This window comes from Ranitomeya imitator, chromosome 1 (assembly GCF_032444005.1).
Source record: "Ranitomeya imitator isolate aRanImi1 chromosome 1, aRanImi1.pri, whole genome shotgun sequence".
NCBI classification, from domain to species: domain Eukaryota; kingdom Metazoa; phylum Chordata; class Amphibia; order Anura; family Dendrobatidae; genus Ranitomeya; species Ranitomeya imitator.
Genome location: NC_091282.1, coordinates 911,096,881 through 911,119,907, shown reverse-complemented (window position 1 = coordinate 911,119,907; position 23,027 = coordinate 911,096,881). Strand labels below are relative to the sequence as shown.

The 23,027-nt window shown below is 44.5% G+C and overlaps 1 protein-coding gene across 2 annotated transcripts in view; it reads left to right on the top strand.

Moving 5' to 3' along the window:
- Positions 1-286: 286 nt before the first annotated feature.
- The window catches only part of CDKL2 (cyclin dependent kinase like 2), a 126,287-nt gene continuing 103,546 nt past the window's right edge, over positions 287-23,027 (top strand). Inside the window, exons 1-2 of one of the 2 annotated variants that reach the window (XM_069743504.1) lie at positions 287-537; positions 19,261-19,457. In XM_069743504.1, coding sequence (XP_069599605.1) covers positions 19,290-19,457 — 168 coding nt within the window. In that variant the 5' untranslated portion in view covers positions 287-537; positions 19,261-19,289. Of the gene's footprint in view, positions 996-19,260; positions 19,458-23,027 lie in introns of both variants that reach the window. The other variant, XM_069743503.1, reaches the window with a different exon arrangement.

Sequence of the window (23,027 nt, the reverse complement as noted above, 5' to 3'; positions counted from 1 at the left end):
CCACCAGTACAGATACTGCAATTTATTTGACGCCTCTGATATTCAAAGACTGGTTTGTATCTATAGAATAAGGGCTTGTTCACGTGCTACATTTATACAGCGTTTTACAGTACCAGCAAAGTGAATGCGTGCTGTGAAATCTCATGCACACGCTGCTTTTTTTCCTTGCAGATTTGAACCATCCAAGCATTTTTTTCAAAGCTGCAGCATTGCAATTCTTTCAGCGTTTTTGCAGTGCTTTTTAACCCATTCAAACAAATGTGAAAAGCAAAGCATCATATTTTCTGCCACCACTTTTTTGTTGCAGATGCTACAAATGCTTAGAAGAAAAAGAAAGAATTTAGAAATCTTAGCTGAAGTGTAGCCCGCAGGTGGCAGGGTGCAACATCCCATTTTTTGTCTCCTGGGAGGGGATGTGCCTGTTTAGGTATTTGTGCAGTGCAGAGTGGGCGCAGCTTCAGCCTGGCATCTCGTCTCACCCCGGCGTAGCACATGTCTGACGCTGCCAGACAAGCATGAGGTGATAGAGGTGTGCAGGTGAGTGCTGCCTGTATATACGTGTGCGCTATTACTGCGACGGTGTCTGCCCGTGGCTATTCTTGAATGCACTAGTGTTTCCTGTGTATATTCCCTGCAGGGGGCAGTTGCCAGGGTGACCGGCATTCCCCCAGCTACCGGCTGCTTACTATGGCTTCTATTGTATGCTGACTAGAGGTGACAAGCGGAGAAGGCATCCAATACACTCGGCATTCTAACCACACATTACACACCCTGCACCGCTTTGAACAATTGCTTCGCTTGTCTATGATTGCCATTAGGAGCCATCCCACATTGGGCACATACATGTGGCACCGACTGGCATATTGCTCCTGACCCTACACTGGATTACTTGTAGAGAATGCTGCAGTTCTGCAGTCGTATCCTCCGCCAGCCATGGATTCTTCCTTTGTCTTGTCACTGAATGAAGAAGACTGATGCCTATTAAGAAACACTAGGTAGGTGGCATGAATGCCTAGAACATAAAAGCCTTTTCACATGCCGCGTAACGCCTTACCATCTTCTATCCGTCTGCTGCATATGTCATCCTTTCACTTCTACAATTTCGTCTCTGGGTAGGGCGCGTGGTATGGAATGCTTTCGCTACCTAATGTTTATTCTGCTTCTTTTGTCCTGAAGAAAAGGGAAGAATTATCTTATTGTAAAGGAAGTTTAGATTTCAGAGTTTACAAATATCGGATTATTAGCGACGTCATCGTTACATTGAAGCTGCTGACAAAATAATCCCAAAATTGCACATTCATTTATCGTTACAGTCAGGCTGCCGTCACACTAGCAGTATTTGGTCAGTATTTTACCTCAGTATTTGTAAGCCAAAACCAGGAGTGGAACAATTAGAGGAAAAGTAGAATAGAAACATATGCACCACTTCTGCATTTATCACCCACTCCTGGTTTTGGCTTTACAAATACTGAGGTAAAATACTGACCAAATACTGCTAGTGTGACGGCAGCCTCACGATACTGAAACCCGTAAAGAGTAAATTTATCATATTCATTACAACTGAAGCAAAATTTGTCGATCAAATAACCAATATTTTCTATTTAACAATTTAGTCGTGTGTACGGTAAGTTCTAAAATAACAGGGTTGTAATAAGAATAGTTGGTTTATCGGCAGTGATGTTTTTGAACATTAGGGAAGATTTATTACAATTTCTGCCACCTATTGCACCAAACGGAAAAACGTGACACACAGCAGGTTTATCATATGTTTTAGACATCTTCTGTATCATGAGAGATTTGGAAAATATCTAGAAAATTATATTGTGCCCTTTTCTGCTGCTGGTAAAAAGATGCCTTTCGCTATTTTGGGAGAGGTTTACATGAGGTAAATGCACCAGAATTCTAGTACCATTTGAATCACACGCTTTTTGCACCTCGTTTGAGGAGGGGGCTGGCTTAGCACAAAGAGAGCATAAATTAGCAAATTAAACAGAGTTTGACAAGGCAACTTTGGGGAAAAGCATTCATTAAAATCATCCAATTTTTAGACAGCGTAAACTTAGACTAGAAAGTCTCCAAATGTGCCAAATTTATCACAGTGGTATTTACGGACTGATAAATTTGCTGCATCCTTAGTCTGTCTGGTCTAACCTTACACCATCGATTAGTTTGCTCACTTTCATGCCTGTGTTTGTGCAAAAATTTGGGCGTATTAATTGGGGCTCAAGTTTTATATCTGGACACAAGCCTTTCTTTCAAAACCTCGTTCCTTTGCTGAGCAAGTCGTAGACAGTATCTAAAACATAAAAATGTGGTGCAAACATGTCAGACAATTTTGAGCTAATGGCACCACAATTCTTCCACATTTAGGCTATGTGCACACGTTCCGGATTTTTCGCGTTTTTTTCGCTATAAAAACGCGATAAAACCGCAAAAAAACTCACATTAAGCATCCTATTAAAAGAATGCAATCCGCAATTTGTATGCACATGCTGCGGTTTTTTCCTGAGCGAAATCGCATTCTGGAAAAAAACGCAGCATGTTCATTAATTTGCGGAATCGCGGGGATTCCGCAAACATAGGAATGCATTGATCAGCTTACTTCCCGCATGGGGCTATGCCAACCTTGCGGGAAGTAAGCAGATCATGTGCGGATGGTACCCAGGGTGGAGGAGAGGAGACTCTCCTCCAGGGCCTGTGAACCATATAATTGTTAAAAAAAAATAATTAAAATAAAAAATAGGGATATACTCACCTTCTTATGGCCCCCGGAGTCCTCCCGCCTCTCAACGGTGCACACGGCCGCTTCCGTTCCCAGTGATGCTGTGTGCGAAGGACCTAGGATGACGTCGCGGTCGTCACATGACGTCGGAAGGTGAGAATAACCATTTTTTTTATTTTTTTTAATTATTTTTAACATCAGATCTTTTTACTATTGATGTTGCATAGGCAGCATCAATAGTAAAAAGTTGGTCACACTTGTCAAACACTATGTTTGACAAGTGTGACCAACCTGTCAATCAGTTTTCCAAGTGATGCTACAGATCGCTTGGAAAGCGCTAGCATTCTGCAAGCTAATTATACTTGCAAAGCGCTAGTGTTTAGCGGGAATACGCATGCCAATTCCGCATGCGATATACCCGCGGCAGGAGTTGCAGAATTGCCGTGGAAATTTCCGCAAAAATTCTGCAACATGTGCACTTAGCCTTAATGTAGCACATTTCACCCACTGTGCACTAAAATGACACCAAAATTTTGGTGTAGATTTAGGCTAGGGTCAAACAACCGTAGATTCTGCTATCTGAGATCAGAGCTTGATCAGTGTCAGATTAGTGTGATCCAATGCTCTTGGATGAGAGAATCGTGGTACACTGTGAGGAGAAAATGGAGAAAAATGTCCACAGAAATCAGACTGCACTCATATGTCATCCAAATGCAGTTCGATTCAACAGACTTATTGACCTGTATGGTCGAGTATGATTCGACTATTTGATCAGGATCATATGCTGCGATTATAAATCAGGAAAAATCAGTCGGCAGCATCCCTGACAGCCACATGGGTGGGCGCTGAAGGAGCATGTGACATCACAGCTGCTGGCTACGGTGTGCTGTGGAGGCCAGAAACCTAGCGCTTCCTTTTTGTCAGGGTATTTGACAGGTAAGTTTCTACAGTAGAAAGGACACCATAGCCAGCAGCTGTGATGTCACACTCTCATTCAGCATCTGCCCGTGTGGTTACCAGGGACGCTACCAGCTGATTCAGCAAATACCACTGGAGTCTTCAGCTTCATGATCTGACACAACATTTCAAGACTGGACTGGACAGTAGTGAGGTGTACACACTGCAATGTGCGCCATGAGATTGGCACCCTCGCTTCCCATTGCAAATCCCGCAACAAAGTCAGAGATTAGTTTTAGTCAATCCCTGCATGTGTTACGGCTGTGGGGGCTCAAACTTATTTTTTCAGCACTCCTAAGACACTCGGTTAACACACAAGCTAATGCTGTCATTGTGCCCCCATACAATGAGAGGTGTATCTAGGTTTCCTGTCACCCGGGCAAGAATTCAATTTGGCCCCCCCACACCCCGGAGCACATATGCAATTTGAACACTTAGGGTATATTCCCACAATCAGTAACCGCTGCGGGTTGGACAATGCGTACATCCGCAGCGGCCAACCCGCAGCGGACAGATGTAACAGCATAGTGGATGGTATTTCAAGAAATTCCATGTCCACTATGCGTGTAAAGCACCCGCTAGGACCGTGGGGTACTCGGTACCGGGACGGTTCTGTTCTTAAAGGGGTGGTCACGGTGGCAGTGACCCGGTCCGTGGCCCTGGGTGTGCAGTAAAAAGGAGATTAAATGGGAAATTTAAAATGGGAAATAAAGTCTATGAAGTAATTTCATGACGCCACCTGTGGTATTCGGCCAGTGTTGGCGACGCTGCTTAAAGGGGTCCTCTGGGGCTGATGGTTTGGCAGTTTAGATGGTATAGCTCCCCACAGGTAGAGCTTGGTCCCCAGGGCTCCCGGTGTAAATGGTAAAAGGGATGGTTGACTGTGGAGTATAGGAAAGAACTAGAGGACACAAGGTTGCAGTCTCTTTACCTTTTACTGATGCAGTTCAGGTACAGGTTACAGGTGGTCTTTGGAATCCAGGCAGCCTGGAAGCGATTCGGAGTCCCCCTAGCCAGGTGGGGTTGGAAACCTTCCTTACACTTGCACTGTGTACACTTGCACCTTCCTTGCACTGTGTTCTCAGTCCCTTGCTGCCTGTGGCTCTGTACAAGGTCCTCTCTCTCTCTCTCTGTCCTTTTCGGTGGACACTACCCGCATGGCAGGCAACTCAAGCCTTTTTACAAGTGTCCCTTCTCGTTGTGACTCCAGGCTCTATCTGCTGCTGTGCCTTCAGGTGTAATGGTGGCCAGGAGACTTGGAATCTCCTGCCTGCCTGTTTCTACTGTGGGGCATACAGTTACCCCCACAGCTTCGGAATTCCGGCTTCCGGTTTCTGTGCTTGATCCTGGAGTGAGCCCAATTGCAGCTCCACTCTAGTTTCTCTTTCTCCTCCTTTTGCTCCTTCTCCCCTCACTGTCTCCTACAATCTGCCTGATTCTCCTGTCAAGAGCTGCAGTGCCGCATGTCTGCTCAGCTCCAGCTCTCCTCTCAGACTCCCTAAGGGTATGTGCACACCTTGCGGATTCCATTGCGGATTTTTCCATGCGGATTCTGCAATATCCACAGGTAAAATTACCTGCATTTTACCTGCGGATTCCCTGCGGGTTTTCTGCAGATTTTGTGCAGATTTCGCCTGCGTGCGTTTTTACACCTGCAGATTCCTAGAAAGGAATAGGTGTAAAACGCTGCAGAATCCAAAGAAAGAATTGACATGCTACGGAAAATAACCCGCTGAGTTTCTGCGCGGAATTTTCCGCAGCATGGGCACAGCGGATTTGGTTTTCCATAGGTTTACAGGGTACTGTACACCGCATGGAAAACTGCTGCGGATCCGCAGGGCCAAATCCGCAACATGTGCACATACCCTAACTCCTCCTCCAGCCAGAATATATAGGGAAGCTACCCTCAAACCAAGTCAAGCGCTCCCCCTTCTGGCCTGGAGTCAGAACAGTGTTGTGTGTACATGTTAATTTTTAAAGGGATCCTTGTGGCTTCTAGGCATGGCATCACCCTCTCCATGTGGAAGGCAATACCACTGTAACAACCGAATTCCTGGGATATTACATGTGCACCGGCACCCGCGGCTTCCCTGCAGAGATGGACATGCGGTGCGTCTTTCCAGACTGCAGCATATCTATTTATCTTGCGGATGCGCTCAGTCTCTGCAAGATAAATGTCACCTGTCCAATATATTGAACACATGCGGAATCACCTGTGTTCGATAGCCAGCAGTGCTTTGGATGCAACGGGCATGTGCTGCGTCCAAATCGCTGCCGATTACTGACTGAGGGGATGTAGCCTAAGTCACATGCTGACGAGCTGCTCTCCCTAAGGCCGGCTTCACACTCAGCGTATGAAAATACGGTCCGTATATTACGGCCGTAATACGCTGAAAAGTCCCGAAAATAGTGGTCCGTAGCTCCTCCGTAGGCAGGGTGTTTCAGCGTTTTTTGCGCATGGCATCCTCCATTTGTAATCCGTATGTCATCCGTACTGCGTGTTTTTATCGCAGGCTTGCAAAACCGACATACGGCTATACAAGGGATCCATGTGTTAAAAAAAATATATATATATATGTATACTGTGTATATATATATATATATATATATATGTCAGTAGACACATATATGTATATATATTAATATTTCATCCAGCACGAGATAGCAGAAAGCCGGTAATTCAATTACCGGCTTTTGCTTTCTCCTTCCTAAACCCGACATGATATGAGACCTGGTTTACATACAGTAAACCATCTCATATCACCATTTTTTTTGCATATTCCACACTACTAATGTCAGTAGTGTGTCTATGCTAAATTTGGCTGTTCTAGCTAGTAAATTAAGGGGTTAAATGGCGGAAAAAATTGGCGTGGGCTCCCACACAATTTTCTCCGCCAGAGTAGTAAAGCCAGAGACTGAGGGCAGATATTAATAGCCTGGAGAGGGTTCCATGGTTATTGGCCCCCCCTGGCTAAAAACATCTGCCCCCAGCCACCCCAGAAAAGGCACATCTGGAAGATGCGCCTATTCTGGCACTTGGCCACTCTCTTCCCATTCCCGTGTAGCGGTGGGATATGGGGTAATGAAGGGTTAATGCCACCTTGCTATTGTAAGGTGACATTAAGCCAAATTAATAATGGAGAGGCGTCAATTATGACACCTATCCATTAATAATCCAATACTAGTAAAGGGTTAAAAAAATACACAAACAATATTAAACATTATTTTAATGAAATAAAAACAAAGGTTGTTTTAATATTTTATTGAACGCCAAATCCAATGACTGAAGACCCTCGTTCTGTAACAAAAAAAACATAATAAACCAACAATATTCTTACCTTCAGCAGATCTGTAAAGTCCAACAATGTAAATCCATCTGAAGGGGTTAAAATATTTTGCAGCCACGAGCTTTGCTAATGCAAGGTTGCTCATGTCTGCAAAACCCCGGAGAATGTAGGTAAAGTAGGTCATTGACCTATATTTACCTGCATTTGTGGTGAGGCGCCCTCTGCTGGTTGTTCCTAGATCGTGGGAATTTTCCTAGAAAGCTCCCTGGCTCGAGTTCATATGAGGACAACCAGCAGAGGGCGCTGCAGAATAAGTATGTGATTTGTATACTTCTGGCCACATACTGACTAGACTTGTCCAGCTTCTCTCAATTCATTTTCAGTGAATGAGGCCACACATGTCTATTCAGCACGTGACCGCATGCATGCATATCGACGGCAGGAGAGAATCCTGACAACGTGCAGTGCGCACTGTGAGAATTCAGAAGTCTGCAGTCACATAGAATGATTGCAAAGTCATCACAAACCTGGGCAACCCCTTTAATTCTCCTTACATAAATAACAATATGAGAATTAGTCGGTATCACAAAAAACATTTACATCCAGGTGCCTGATAGACGACATAGTCTCTGGAGTCGTTGTTGTCTCTACAGACTTCCAACTTCAGAGGTCTTCTGCAGCACATCCCAACATGATGCCCTTTAAGATAGCAGTGTTATTATAATGCTCCTGAATAATAATATCTGCCCTGCGCTGAGCCCCTAAATAAATAATTGCCTCTCGCTATGTTCCCTGCACAAAATATGACCCCACGCTGTCCCTCTTGTGGTACATGCTCTCCACACTGCTCTCTCTCCTTTCCATACCGAGCCCTGTCTTCACACTGTCCTCTCACACTATGTCCCCTCTATAGGGCCCAGTCCCTATACTGTGCCCCTCCATTACATTCCTCCTCCTTGGCATACTGTTCCCTCCTGGCTGTGCTTTTACTCTGTTCCCCACACTACTCAGTATCTATTCTGTGCCCACTCACACTTTCCTCCCCTCTCCTCATGTATGCCCCCTTTCTAACCATACTGTCTCCTCACATATTTACCCCCTCGCTTTCCATATTTCCTCCTCACACATCCCCCCGACTCCCCATACTGTGTCCGCACACATTACATCACCCTCGCTCCCCATACTGTGTCAGCACACATGTTTTCCTCTCACTACTCACTGTGTCGACACCCATTTTCCCATCCACCCCCTCCAGATAGAATAAATTCATCCCATTCCACACACACACACACACTGAATAAATATCCCACACACACTGAATAAATTACACACACTCTGAATAAATCCACACACACTGAATAAATCTCCCCCACACACACTCTGAACAAATCCCCGACCCCACAGACACACAAACACAATAAATTCCCCACACACACACTGAATAAATCCTTGACCACCACACACACACACACAATAAATCCCAAACACAAACACACACACACACACTAAATCCCCCCACTCCAAATCTTCGGTGTCTTCAGCTCCTCAGCCAGAGGAACACTTACAACTTACCCTCTTCTCTCTTCTGCATGCCAGCGAGTGACATCAGCAGCGTGATCACATGAACTGATCACGCTGCTGGCGTCGCTCTGACCTGGCAGTCAGAGCCTCAATTGTACTCATGTCCATAAGACGTGAGTACAATTAATCTCTAGGAGCCGGCGTGCTGCAACTTCTCTGTGCCAGCTGTCAGCTTGACAGCCGGGCTCAGAAAACTGCCGACTCCCAGTCTGGGGGGTGGCAGAATGCAGCTGCCAGGGGAGACACTTCGGAGCGCCGCACTAGAAGGCCTGACTGCGCCGCCCTGCCAGCTGGCCCCCCCTAGATACGCCTCTGCTTACAATAATAATAATGCTCATATTGGGACCTATACAATAATGCCTTTGTAATTAGTCCATATGATGAGTATGCCCCCTCTGTGTCTCCATACAGTAATGATGTGTCACTTTGTGACATCCCATGCCCTGATTTTCAATTGAAAAATGAAATTGTGACAATTTCACTGCATTCAACTCCCGCAACAAGCAACAGGGTACTCAGGCTTCTCCCTGAAGTCTACAACTGGGCACAGGCAGCACAGTCAAGTGATCATTGCACCATCTGATGTCTTCTGTGCACTTTTGATCTCTGGTATCCAACAGGCCTAAAGTAGTCTGTGACTTACCAGAAAAAGTGATAGAGCCAAAGAGTCTCTGTTCCACCAGTGTAAAACTGTACCCACATATTGCAAACACCAATACAGTTAAAAGCAATGTATGCCTTCATTTCCATGCAGTCCCACTCCCTCTTTAGCACCAGTTGAGCCTTCTACGACTGAGATGGTTATACCACTGGTAACTGGGATGTTGAGTCACCCCGCCAGGGCCGTGGGGTGCTCGGTACTGGGTCCGGTGGTTCACAGGGGAATGTCACTGTGGCGACCCGGTCCGTGACCCTGGGGGTTGCTCATGTAAACGGGGGGAAAGGTCTTTAAAGGGATAAAGTCTATTCTTTGTGACGCCACTTGTGGTATTCGGTCATGGTGACCGACGCTGCTTTAAGGGGTTTCCTAGGGTGATGTTATCGCAGCTAGGTGGTATACCTTCCCACAGGTGAAGTATATCCCCAGGGCTTCCCAGTGTATAGATGGTAGAATGGTGAGAGATGCAGTAAGGAACGAGGACACAGGTTTGCAGTCTTTTCACCTCATTTAATGAAGACTTCAGCAGCCACAGTCCAGGGCACTGGATTACAGGGCAGGTAGGGTTCGGCCGGTTTGGAGTCAAGTCCAGAGTCCCCTTATCCAGGTGGAAAATAGAAGCCTTCCTTTGCGCTGTAGTGGTGTAGTCCCTTACTGCTAGAAGCGTCACATAAGGTCCTCACAGATGTTATCTCTCTCTCTCTCTCTCTCTGTCCCTCGGGTAGGATAGGACGTAACCCGTATGACTGGTGACTTGAGCCTGTTTATAGGATCTCTTAGATGACCCGGCTCTGAAGGGTGTCACCGTGCTTCCTAGATATTGGGTCGGACAGGGGACTTGAAGTTCAGCTGTCCTGTCGGTCTCTGATGTAAGGCATGGAGGTTCTTACAACCTCGGTGCTCCGGCTACCCGATTTCTGTGCCTCAGAAGGAGGCAGCCTGCTCGAGGCTGGTCTCCCTCTGTTATCCTCTCCTGTGCTTCCTCTACTGCATGCTCACTGCAATCAATTCTGCTTTCCAAATGTCTCTTTCCAGGAGCTGCAGCACTGTGGCCTACGCAGCTCCGTAAACCCTCTGTCCTCCTCAGATTGCTGTCTGGAACTCACTAACTTTCCCTACAGACTACCAGTTATATATACAGTACAGATCAAAAGTTGGACACACCTCATTTAAAGATTTTTCTGTATTTTCATGACTATTAAAATTGTACATTCACACTTTATTGCCTTATAAATGGGGTTGGGACCATCAGTTGTGTTGTCCAGAGCTGATAGTCCTACTGAATAAACTGTTAGAATTTGTATTATGGCAAGAAAAAGGCAGCTAAGTAAAGAAAAACGAGTGGCCATCATTACTTTAAGAAAAGAATGTCAGTCAGTCCGAAAAATTTGGAAAACTTTGAAAGTGTCCCCAAGTGCAGTGGCAAAAACCATCAAGCGCTACAAAGAAACGGACTCACATGAGGACCGCCCCAGGAAAGAAAGACCAAGAGTCACCTCTGCTTTTGAGGATAAGGTTATCCGAGTCACCAGCCTCAGAAATCGCAGGTTAACAGCAGCTCAGATTAGAGACCAGGTCAATGCCACACAGATTTCTAGCAGCAGACACATCTCTACAACAACTGTTAAGAGGAGACTTTGTGCAGCAGGCCTTCATGGTAAAATAGCTGCTAGGAAACCACTGCTAAGGACAGGCAACAAGCAGAAGAGACTTGTTTGGGCTAAAGAACACAAGGTATGAACATTAGACCAGTGGAAATCTGTGCTTTGGTCTGATGAGTCCAAATTTGAGATCTTTGGTTCCAACCACTGTGTCTTTGTGCGACGCAGAAAAGTTGAACGGATGGACTCTACATGCCTGGTTCCCACCATGAAGCATGGAGAAGGAGGTGTGATGGTGTGGGGGTGCTTTGCTGGTGACACTGTTGGGGATTTATTCAAAAGTTAAGGCATACTGAACCAGAATGGCTACTACAGCATCTTGCAGCGGCATGCTATTCCATCCAGTTTGCGTTTCCTTGGACCATAATTTATTTTTCAACAGGACAATGACCCCAAACACATCTCCAGGCTGTGTAAGGGCTATTTTACCAAGAAGGAGAGTGATGGGGTGCTACTCCAGATGACCTGACATTCACAGTCACCAGACCTGAACCCAATCGAGATGGTTTGGGGTGAGCTGGACCGCAGAGTGAAGGCAAAAGGGCCAACAAATGCTAAGCATCCTTCAAGATTGTTGGAAGACCATTCCCGGTGACTACCTCTTGAAGCTCATCAAAAGAATGCCAAGAGTGTGCAAAGCAGTCATCAAAGCAAAAGTTGCCAACTTTGAAGAACCTAGAATATAAGACATATTTTCAGTTGTTTCACACTTTTTTGTTAAGTATATAATTCCACATGTGTTAATTCATAGTTTTGATGCCTTCAGTGTGAATGTACAATTTTCAGTCATGAAAATACAGAAAAATCTTTAAATGGGAAGGTGTGTCCAAACTTTTGGTCTGTACTGTATATGGGGAGTCACCTAGTAAATAGGATCAAAAGCTCTCCCTGGTGGCCTGGAGTGTGAATGTGTTGCATGTTTGTGGTACCTGGTTACAGTTATCCTTTCTTGCCTCCAAACGTAGCATCACTCTGCCCGTGAGGAAAGCGACATTACTATGACGACCAGGACCCTGGGCCGCCACACTCCAGGCCTTCCCCCCCCCATTAAATCCAGTATTTCCGGACTGGGAAAAGAAGAACAACAATACATGTTAATGCAAGAAGACATACAATTTTTAAAATGCTATAAAATAAGTAAAACAAGTTAATGCAAACTGGTGCTTTCCTTTATCGGAGGTAAGGACACTTGAACGTTGCAGAACATATTTACATTGTGGGCCCATTTTGATAAGAATAGAAAACAATATAACAATTATTAAATACAAGTACCCTCTAAGGGTATACTATCTTTTAAGTGCTACATAAACATTTTCTTTATCTTCTTCTAAGTGCAAAACTTTTGACTAACCCCCACGGGTTTACTGCATCTCCTTCATTTTATTCAACAGTGGATCATCATGAGACCTTTCCATTTTTTGTAGGTGGGAAAACTTTCAAAATCGAAAGTGTATCAAAAACTTATTTTCACCACTGTGTGTACATACAGTAACTTAAAACCATAATCATTTATTATGTTTTTTTGTGAGAGTAGGATTTACATTTATCTATCCTGACTGTATTGTGGATATTCTGCATATATTCTGACCTGCTTTCCAAGATGAAGTTTGAGCCAGTATGTGTATGTGAGATAACAGAGGTCCCTTAAGGTACCGTCACATTAAGCGATGCTGCAGCGATATAGACAACGAGCCGATCGCTGCAGCGTCGCTGTTTAGGTCGCTAGGAGACGTCAAACAGCGGCAACAGCTGAACGATGCAGGAGCGATCCAGTGACGTACTTATCGTTCTCGCTGGTTGTTCGCTCCATGAAAAACCATTGCAGGCATCGTTGCTTTTGCTGTCAAACATGATGATACACGCTGACCTGACGACCAAATAAAGTTCCGGACTTCTAGCTACGACCAGCGATGTCACAGCAGGATCCTGATCGCTGCTGCGTGTCAAACTCAACGAGTTCGCTATCCAGGACGCTGCAACGTCACGGATCGTTGTCGTTCTCGTTGGAAAGTTGCTCAGTGTGAAGGTACCTTTAGTCTTTGTCTAACGGACTTAGAGAAAATATAGGAAAGTTGGAGAAATGAAACTAATTGAGAAACACACCTAAACTTTTCATTTGGGTGTAGACAGAATAAACTTTAGCCAATGAGATGTATGTATGCTAAATATGCCAGCACGTATTTAGAGATAAGCTGAGCAAATGATATTGTTACAGTGTATGAATACTAATAACCTATGTAAAGACTGACCGAATTATGTAATAAAGAGAGATCTGTTTTGATGCTCAATGTATCAACGTAGCTCTTTCGTGCAGGTATTTGAATTTTACAATTTAATTTGGTACAGGCACAATAGCTCAGAATGTCCCACATTATGTGGCAACGACAGTTTTCCAAAGTGTCCATAAAAAATGTCTGTGTTCATAAGAAATGTTGATGGCTCCATGAGAGTATTGAGAAAAGGTCACATAGCACCTCCCTATAGCGACCCTTACCTTACTATACATTTCACATATACTGTATATAGTCACCCAACTTGGTGCCATCTATTTGCCTCCTGATGCCATATCTGCTCAGTTCCGCATTCTGCTCCCCCTGTGGAGATCACAGTGGCATGAGGAGTGCAGTGGTCATTTTAAACTATGCCTTCCCTCAGCTGTGGGTTAGGAAAGGCAGGGGAGGTGTGACAATCACTGCACTCTCTATGACAATGTGGTAGCTATCTTGGAAGTAAGAGTTAAAGGGTTTCTCCAAACAGCAAGCTGTCCAAATTGCAGTATGAATAAACAGCTCAAGACGTGCATCTCAACTGACAGAAGAGCAGCATCTTATACATACATACCTCAGTCATATAAAAACAACATTCTTCTTCCTGATTGAGCAGATTTTCTTTTCTCCAGCTTCACCCTACTTATTTGTATACCCACTGTGTTGCATTCTAGTGACAGCTTTTTAGCTGGGCACAAAGAGACTGTGCACTGAGATATGAGTCAAGAGAAAAAAAAATCCTTAGTACTCAGTCAGCGAGGAGATTTATTTCACCTTATGTCACAGCCCTGCTGCAGTGGCTGAGTTGTGTTTACGATTTACTGCTCTTCTGTTAGTTGAGGCACATGTCTCAACCTCTGTTTCTTCAGACTGCAATTTGACCTGACCCATGACTAGGATGGGCTGCTCTCTGAAGTATGTGATATTTGTAACGGGGAGGGGGGACCTTTTTGTCACATTCCTTGTGGACCCCTCTAAAGTCTGCCGTCACTCTATGTCAAGGTCTCGCTCAATTCAAGTGTATTGAATTGTCTAGTTGGAATGTGGCCGGAAGTAACAGATCTCATACTTGAAATCACATGACTGACAGCTCCCAGGGCCGGAAGCTGAGAATCCTCGCAGTGCACAGTGCATACAACGCTAGGATTCACAAGTCTGCATTCACATAGAGTAAACACAGACTTGAAGCTTAAGGCGGGACAATCCCTTTAACCCCTTCACGACCTATGACATATAGATAAATCATAGGTCATGTATCCCTCTTTGATGCGGGCTCCGGCGCTGAGCCCACATCTTTTGCAACATATGACAGTCACGGGTGGAATAGTGATCCATTCGCAGCTGTTAACATGTTAAATGCTGCTGTCAATCTCTGACAGCGGCATTTAACATGATTGTGCCAGAAGCACGTTACAAACCATGCCCATCATTGCCCCGTGATCATGTGACTTTGGTTGGCATGACAACCGGTTGACTGCAGAATACATAAGACCCACGTGCTTGTCATTGTTGATCAGCTACAGGAACTGGAGACTTTTTGCCATGAAGAGTGGGCAGCTTTACCATCTGAGAAAATAAACAACCTCATCCACAACTACCACAAAAGACTTCAAGCTGTCATTGATGTTAGAAGGGGCAATACACGGTATTAAGAAATGGGATATGTGAACTTTTGATCAGGTTTTGGAGCTGCCATTATGATTTAAAAAGAGAAAACACAGTAGTTTGACAATAAATGGCTTCACCCAACCACTTACCGTGAGTGGAGAAAAAGGTTTGGTGTTATCATTCATATTCTCTGAAAAAGACCAAGAAAGCAAAAATTCTGCCAGGGTATGTAAACTTTTGAGCACAACTGTATGAATGCCTGCCCGTGGCTGGCGTTCATAGCGGATGATGAATTTTGATACACATACTGTAGCTGAAGCCCTGCTATGTGTAGCACAAACAATCAGAAGATCGCATCTTCAAGCCTCCTAAGGAGACTATTGAAGCAAGTAAAAAGTTGAAAAAAAAGTTTTTAAAACTATAAAAAAAATAAAAGGTCAAATCACCCCCCTTTTGCCTTATAAAACAATAATAAATGAAAAATAATCATATTGGCATCACTGAGTTCAGAAACGCTTGATCTATTAAAATATTAAAATAATTAAATCTGTAAACAGCGTAATGAGAAAAAAATAAATACAACAGAATTATGTTGTTTGTCACCGCAACATTGCAATAACCTTTGATCAAAACATCATATCTAGCACAAAATGGCATCAATAAAAATATCAGCTCGGCACGCAAAAAATAAGTATTCACCCAGCCTGTCACCCCCAAAAATCGAAGGTGAGCTAAGCCCACCAGCATCAGGGGCTTATCTACAGCATTCTGTAATACTGTAGATACGCCCCCCGATGTATCCTGAAAGATGAGAAAAAGAGGTTAGATTATACTCACCCAGGGGCGGTCCCTGTCCGGTTCTGGTCTGATGGGCGTCGCTGTCCGGTCGGATAAACCTGACCTTTACCGGCGCCTCCGCACTGCAGTACTTTGTCTGCCCTCAACAGGGCAGACAAAGTACACCTGCATCGGAGCCGTAGCGTGAAGACAAGAAGAGGACGTCATCGTAAGAAGATGGGAGGCCCCGGATCGCACTGCAATGCCCATCGGACCAGAACCGGACTGGGACCGCCCCTGGGTGAGTATAATCTAACCTCTTTTTCTCATCTTTCAAGTTACATCGGGGGGCTAATCTATAACATTCCAGAATGCTGTAGATAAGCCCCTGATGCTGGTGGGCTTAGCTCACCTTTGATTTTGGGGGTGACAGGTTCCCTTTAATGAGGCAGTGTTGATCAAAGTTTTCTTTTCTGATAGTGATTAGGCATGACAAAAAAATTGCATCCCATTCTAGTCTATAAGTGCATGTAAATTGTCGGATGGCACTCGGAAGACTTCAGAGTGCAGCTTGATATTCGCAGATTTACACAAGGGAGTAGTCGGAGAAATTTTGTTCTCTACCTTTGGATCGCCCCCACGTAAGGGCAATGGAGTAATCGGTACCGGGTCCTTCAGTTCCCTCAGCGAGGATGTCACGGTGGCCCGACCTGGATCGTGGCCCTATGAGGGGCGCCCAATAAAAGGCAGAGTTCGTAGACAACGGTAGTGTTCGTGACGCCACCTGTGGTATTCGGTCAGAGTGACCGACGCTGCTTAGGGATCCGCTGGGGTGATGTTATGGCAGCTAGATGGTGTACCTTCCCACAGGTGAAGTATTTCCCCAGGGCTTCCCAGAAGTGTAGATGGTGATGGTGGAAGATGTAAGGCGCAGCGAATAACGAGGACACAATGGGTGCAGTCTCTTTACCTTTACTGAAGGCTTCAGCATCCACAGTCCAGGGTGCCGGATGACAGGGTAGCAGGGTCCGTCCGGTCTCATGGCAATTCCAGAGTCCCCGTATCCAGGTGGAAATCAGTAGCCTTCCTTCTAGCTCTCGTGCGTTGTAGTATCCCCCTGCTGAGCAACTCGGTAAGGTCCTCACGACTTTTGTGGATGTTATGTCGTTCTCTCTCTCTGTCCCCCAGGTGGATAGGACAAACCCGTATGACGGTGATGGCCTGAGGCTATTTTATAGGGACCCTAGAGACGCCCCTCCTCCACAATTGCCACCGTGTCTGCTTAGGTGTTTAGGTCGGACAGCCAACTTGGAATTGACTGCCCTGCCGGTCTCTGAAGTAAAGCGTAGAGTCTATTACTCCCTCGGTGTTCCGGCCACCGGCCCGCGCTCCGGAAGGAGACAACCTCTCTTAGGACAGGACTCCTTCTGGTTTTTGTACTCCTTTTGCTGTGACTTCGTGGCTCACTCCCTACAACACAATTCCTTTTGTGTCCTTTCTTAGGATGCTGCCGCATGGGTTGCAGGCGCAGCTCCATGTACTTTCTGTCCTCCTCAGACCGCAGTCTGGATCTGACTGGAGATCACTCCAGCCAGCTCGACCTGGAGACCTTTCCTCGTCGGTCTCCAGCCAGGAACTCTCCTCTCCTCATTCTGACTAACTTCCTAACCAACCCACTAGTTTTACCCTAATGTGAGGAGTGGCCTAGTAGATAGAACCCTTAGCTCCCCCTGGTGGACTGGAGTGTGAAGTGTGTTGTGTGGCTGTGATACCTGGTAAGGTGAACTCCTTTGGTGCCATCAGACGTAACATCACTCCCCCTGGTGGAAGAACGACATTACTGCAACGACCAGGACTCTGGGGCGGTGCACCTTCTCCTCACAGTGTGCTGACAGAGATCGAACTCTAATCAAAGTTTGGATTGGAGTGTCATTAGCAAAAACAACCCAATTCTCTCGTATGACAGAATCTACGGTCGTATGACCGCAGCCTTATTCTATATTTGCAGTTCACTGCTGACCGCTCTGTAGCAAACCTCCGACAACAACCAGCCGCAAGTTTTCATCAGCATATGACTTTCAATCCCATGGTTTAGGTCTTTTTTTTTAGAAAACCTATATTACTGTAGGAGTCAAATGCAATTCTTCATCCGTTCCTTCAAAGATCCATCTTCCCTCATATTTTACCATTAGTTACTTGGCTTGGATCTGTTGAGATTTTCTTTTTAACCCCTTCCTGACTTGGCGGTTTTCAACTTTTGTCACAACTTTTTATTTTTCTGTTGACAAAGCCACGGCTTGTCTTGTCAAAGTGACGGCTTGTTTTTTTGTGAGATGAGTTGTACATTTGAATGATTCCAACCATTTTATCATGTGATGTAATAGAAAGTATGGAAATATAAATCAAAGTGCAGCGAAATAGTGGAAAAAAGCGCAATTCTACAATTGTTTTTTTATTTACAGTGTTAATTATACAGTAAACATTACTTAAAATATGATTCAACCGGTCATTGTGATTATGACGATACATACATAGGTTTTTTTTAATGTAAAGTGAGCCTGACAGCTGATACATGCTGCCCGATCTGTAGGCAGCCTGTATCAGACCCCGCCTGTGTGATCTCAGCCAGGTATGTGACTTTGAAATGCTGCAGAGTTTCAAAGAAAGACATACGCTTACAGGGACTGAGACTGCGCTGTAAACTAGTTATGCAGATAGGTCCCTGGCCGCTTTCCCGCCCTTAGACCTGGAGTGACAAGTCTCTGCATACATGCATGTATAGGATCACTTTGACTGCTGAAAAAAAATTCAGACATTTGTAAAAAAGAAAATAAAAATTTTGCGTGTGTTGCCATTTCCTAACATCAGATTTTTGGGGGTAATGTTGCCGTATGAGAGCTTCTTTTTTGTGCCCTGACCTGACCTTTTTTTATTGCTACTATTTTGTGGTAGATTTGATGTTTTGATTGCATCTTATTGCGCTGTTGCAGAGCCAAAATACCCCGCAATTCTGGTGTTCTGATTTTTAGGTAGTGTGATCTGTTTTGGGTCACGGTTGTATAAGCAATAATCCTATTTGCTCTTATTTTAGTGTATTGGTAAATTACTTGGGCAAATCCTTGGAATCTTCTTGTAAAGGACGATACTTATTATTATATTGTATGTAAGATGCAGAAAAACAACAAATATTATGTGCAATATAAATTTTGCTGTTTTTTTATTTCTTAATCTACCATTTCGATGGTAGTCTCTTGTATCCCACATTTTTATTCTTGTAACTCTATTAAACATGCAACCTGCTCATAATAGTGGGAAATTAGTTGAGCAGCCTATAAATATTACACATTATAATAGTGGCCTTGCAGAAATACATTCATCAGAAGATTAATACTGGAGTCCTGCTACTTCTCATTATATTTTACTAATGTCATTGGTTAAACATGAGGGTTTTATACAGAAATATGCTAAAAAATCAATAAAAGGTTTATGAGATTGCTCAATGAAAGGAACAGAAAACATTCACAGATAATGCAGGCTCTCATATTACATTAGAAGCTACAATGGTGTAGTAATAGACATGTCACATAAATTATAAGAGACTTCATAACAACGGAGACCACCGGCAGCAGTAAGATTTACTTACTGTACATGCTTCGAGACTTCACATGTCTTGAGCAGTTCACACAATAGATCTTATTAGTAGACACCCATTACAATCACTTTGTCATATGATATTTTGCAGCTACATCTATAAACGTTCCCACTGTCACAATGGAGAAGTATGAAAATCTTGGCCTTGTGGGAGAAGGAAGCTATGGAATGGTGATGAAGTGTCGGCACAAGGAAAGTGGTAGAATAGTGGCTATCAAAAAATTTCTGGAAAGTGAAGATGACAAAATGGTTAAGAAAATAGCAATGAGAGAAATCAAATTACTTAAGGTAAGGTCCCTTTTCTATTTTCTTGACTCCCTTCATGAAATGGTATTTAGAATCAGTGGTGTACCTTGAAATACATGTCCACATCAAAGAGAAGGAAAAACCCCGAAACAGCTGTCTGTGGATGGATACCATGTTTGGCATAGGTGGCTTTCCTTCATAGGATGCTAGCCCTTCCCGTGGTTGTTCCTTCCCGGGGAAAAGCCTGGCTATTCACTGCTTGCGTCGAGAAACACGTGATGGTGTCTCCGCAGCTTCTTTACATGCATCTGCATATTTCCCATAAGGGATGGGGACAGTGTTCTGGAATCACTGCGTTGAGAAACACGTGATGGTGTCTCCGCGGTGTTGGATGTTTTGGTTTCCCCAAGGCCAATCATCTGTGCCTTTATAGCCTTTTTACTAGGCACTGCTCCTAATAGCCAGATTCCTACTCCACACTGATGAGGGGCAAAAACCCCGAAACAGCTGTCTGTGGATGGATACCATGCTTGGCATAGGTGGCTTTCCTTCATAGGATGCTGCCCTTCCCGTGGTTGTTCCTTCCCGGGGAAAGGCCTGGCTATTCACTGCTTGCGTCGAGAAACACGTGATGGTGTCTCCGCAGCTTCTTTACATGCATCTGCATATTTCCCATAAGGGATGGGGGCAGTGTTCTGGAATCACTGCGTTGAGAAACACGTGATGGTGTCTCCGCAGTGTTGGATGTTTTGGTCTCCCCGAGGCCAATCATCTGTGCCTTTATAGCCTTTTTACTAGGCACTGCTCCTAATAGCCAGATTCCTACTCCACACTGATGAGGAGCAAAAACCCCGAAACAGCTGTCTGTGGATGGATACCATGCTTGGCATAGGTGGCTTTCCTTCATAGGATGCTGCCCTTCCCGTGGTTGTTCCTTCCCGGGGAAAGGCCTGGCTATTCACTGCTTGCGTCGAGAAACACGTGATGGTGTCTCCGCAGCTTCTTTACATGCATCTGCATATTTCCCATAAGGGATGGGGGCAGTGTTCTGGAATCACTGCGTTGAGAAACACGTGATGGTGTCTCCGCGGTGTTGGATGTTTTGGTCTCCCCGAGGCCAATCATCTGTGCCTTTATAGACAGACAGAAGGACAGACAGAAAGATGGAAGTGACCCTTAGACAATTATATAGTAGATTGAATATTGGTGGTGCATATGCCAAATTGTGAAGTACATGAAGTGCAGAGAGGATAAGAAAAGCAGAACAAAGGATTAGGTGAGTGCTGCTTTTCTTATCCTCCCTGAACTTCATGTAATTTGTCTATTTTTGCTTTGCCTTGGGTCCGTGGCCAAAGGACATCAAGCCTCAGTAATATGCAGTATTACTTAAAGCAGATCTGCAGTGGCCTAGCTAGAATACTACAGGCCCTGGAGCAAAATTTGGACTTGGTCCCCAACCACCAGGTTAGTCAGATATATGGGCTCCTGTAATAATGTCCCTCAACCTGGCACCATTCCTGTAATAATGTCTCCTTATTCTTTAATAATGTTCCCTGTCCTGGCCACATCTTGTAATAATGTCCCTTCTCCTGGACCCCTTCCTGTAATAATGTCCTCCATCCTAGGCAACTTTCTGTATTAATGTCCCCTCTCCTTGGTCCCTTTCTGTAATAATGTTCTATGTCCCATCCAGTAATAATATCTCCTTTCCTTGGTTCCCATCCTTTAATAATGTTCCCTGTCCTAGCCCCATCTTGTAATAATATCCCATGTCCTGTCCCCTTCCTGTAATAATGTCCATAGTCCTGGGCTCCTTCCTGTTATAATGTCCTCCAACATCCTGGGCTTCTTCCTGTAATAATGTCCCCTGTCCATTGTCCCTTCCAGTAAAAATGTCCTCTGTCCTTTGTCCCTTCCTGCAGTAATGTCCCCTGTCTTTGTTTCCCACCCTGAAATAATGTTCTCCATTCGGGCCCCTATTCTGTAATAATATTCCGTGTACTAGTCGCCTATTATGTAATAATATCCCCTGTCCTTGGTCGTCATCCTTTAATAATGTTCCCGGTCATGGCCCGAATTTTGTAATAATATTCTCTGTCATAGGCCCCCTTTTTTTAATAATGTCCAATGTCCTGGGCCCCCATTCTGTATTAATGTCCACCATCCTGGTGCTTTTTTCCCAACACATTTAAAAAAAATTAAATGATTCTTCTTACCTGCCCCTGCTCCCACGGAGAGCAGCATCTTCTTCCTCCTCCATAGTCGGGGCACTTGAGGGTAGGTGGGACATGACAGTAATGTCATGTGATGAGAACGCCGATGTCAGCTAGCGTGTATATCTACTGCAGTGCAGGGAGATAGCGACAATACATTGCAACTAAATGTGCATCTGAGGATGCATATTTAGCTGAAGACAGAGATGAGGTTGGCCCCCTGACTCCGCGACTCAGTCTCCAACTTATGCAAGAACCATTTAGGGGAGAAGCAGACAGCTGGTATTCTATCTGTAATGGAGTGGCCAGCGCAGTCACTAGATCTCAACCCCATTGAGCTGTTGTGGGTGCAGCTTGACCATATGGTACACAAAAAGTGCCCATCAAGCCAAACCAACTTGTGGGAGGGGCTTCTGGAGGCATGGGGGGAAATTTCTCCAGATTAACTCATCAGATTAAGGCCGGCGTCACACACAGCGTATGAAAATACGGTCCGTATATTACGGCCGTAATACGCTGAAAAGTCCCGAAAATAGTGGTCCGTAGCTCCTCCGTAGGCAGGGTGTGTCACCGTTTTTTGCGTATGGCATCCTCCGTATGTAATCCGTATGGCAGCCGTAATGCGTGTTTTTATCGCAGGCTTGCAAAACCGACATACGGCTATACAAGGGATCCATGTGTAAAAAAAACCAAAAAAAACCATATATACTGTCTATATATATATCAGTAGACACATATATGTATATATATTAATATTTCATCCAGCGCGATATAGCAGAAAGCCGGTAATTCAATTACCGGCTTTTGCTTTCTCCTTCCTAAAACCCGACATGATATGAGACCTGGTTTACATACAGTAAACCATCTCATATCCCCATTTTTTTTGCATATTCCACACTACTAATGTTAGTAGTGTGTATATGCAAAATTTGGCCGTTCTAGCTAGTAAATTAAGGGGTTAAATGGCGGAAAAAATTGGCGTGGGCTCCCGCACAATTTTCTCCACCAGAGTAGTAAAGCCAGTGACTGAGGGCAGATATTAATAGCCTGGAGAGGGTTCCATGGTTATTGGCCCCCCCTGGCTAAAAACATCTGCCCCCAGCCACCCCAGAAAAGGCACATCTGGAAGATGCGCCTATTCTGGCACTTGGCCACTCTCTTCCCATTCCCGTGTAGCGGTGGGATATGGGGTAATGAAGGGTTAATGCCACCTTGCTATTGTAAGGTGACATTAAGCCAAATTAATAATGGAGAGGCGTCAATTATGACACCTATCCATTATTAATCCAATACTAGTAAAGGGTTAAAAAAAAAAACACACACATTATTAAAAATTAATTTATTGAAAAAAACACAAAGGTTGTTGTATTAATTTATTCTACTCTCAATCCACTCACTG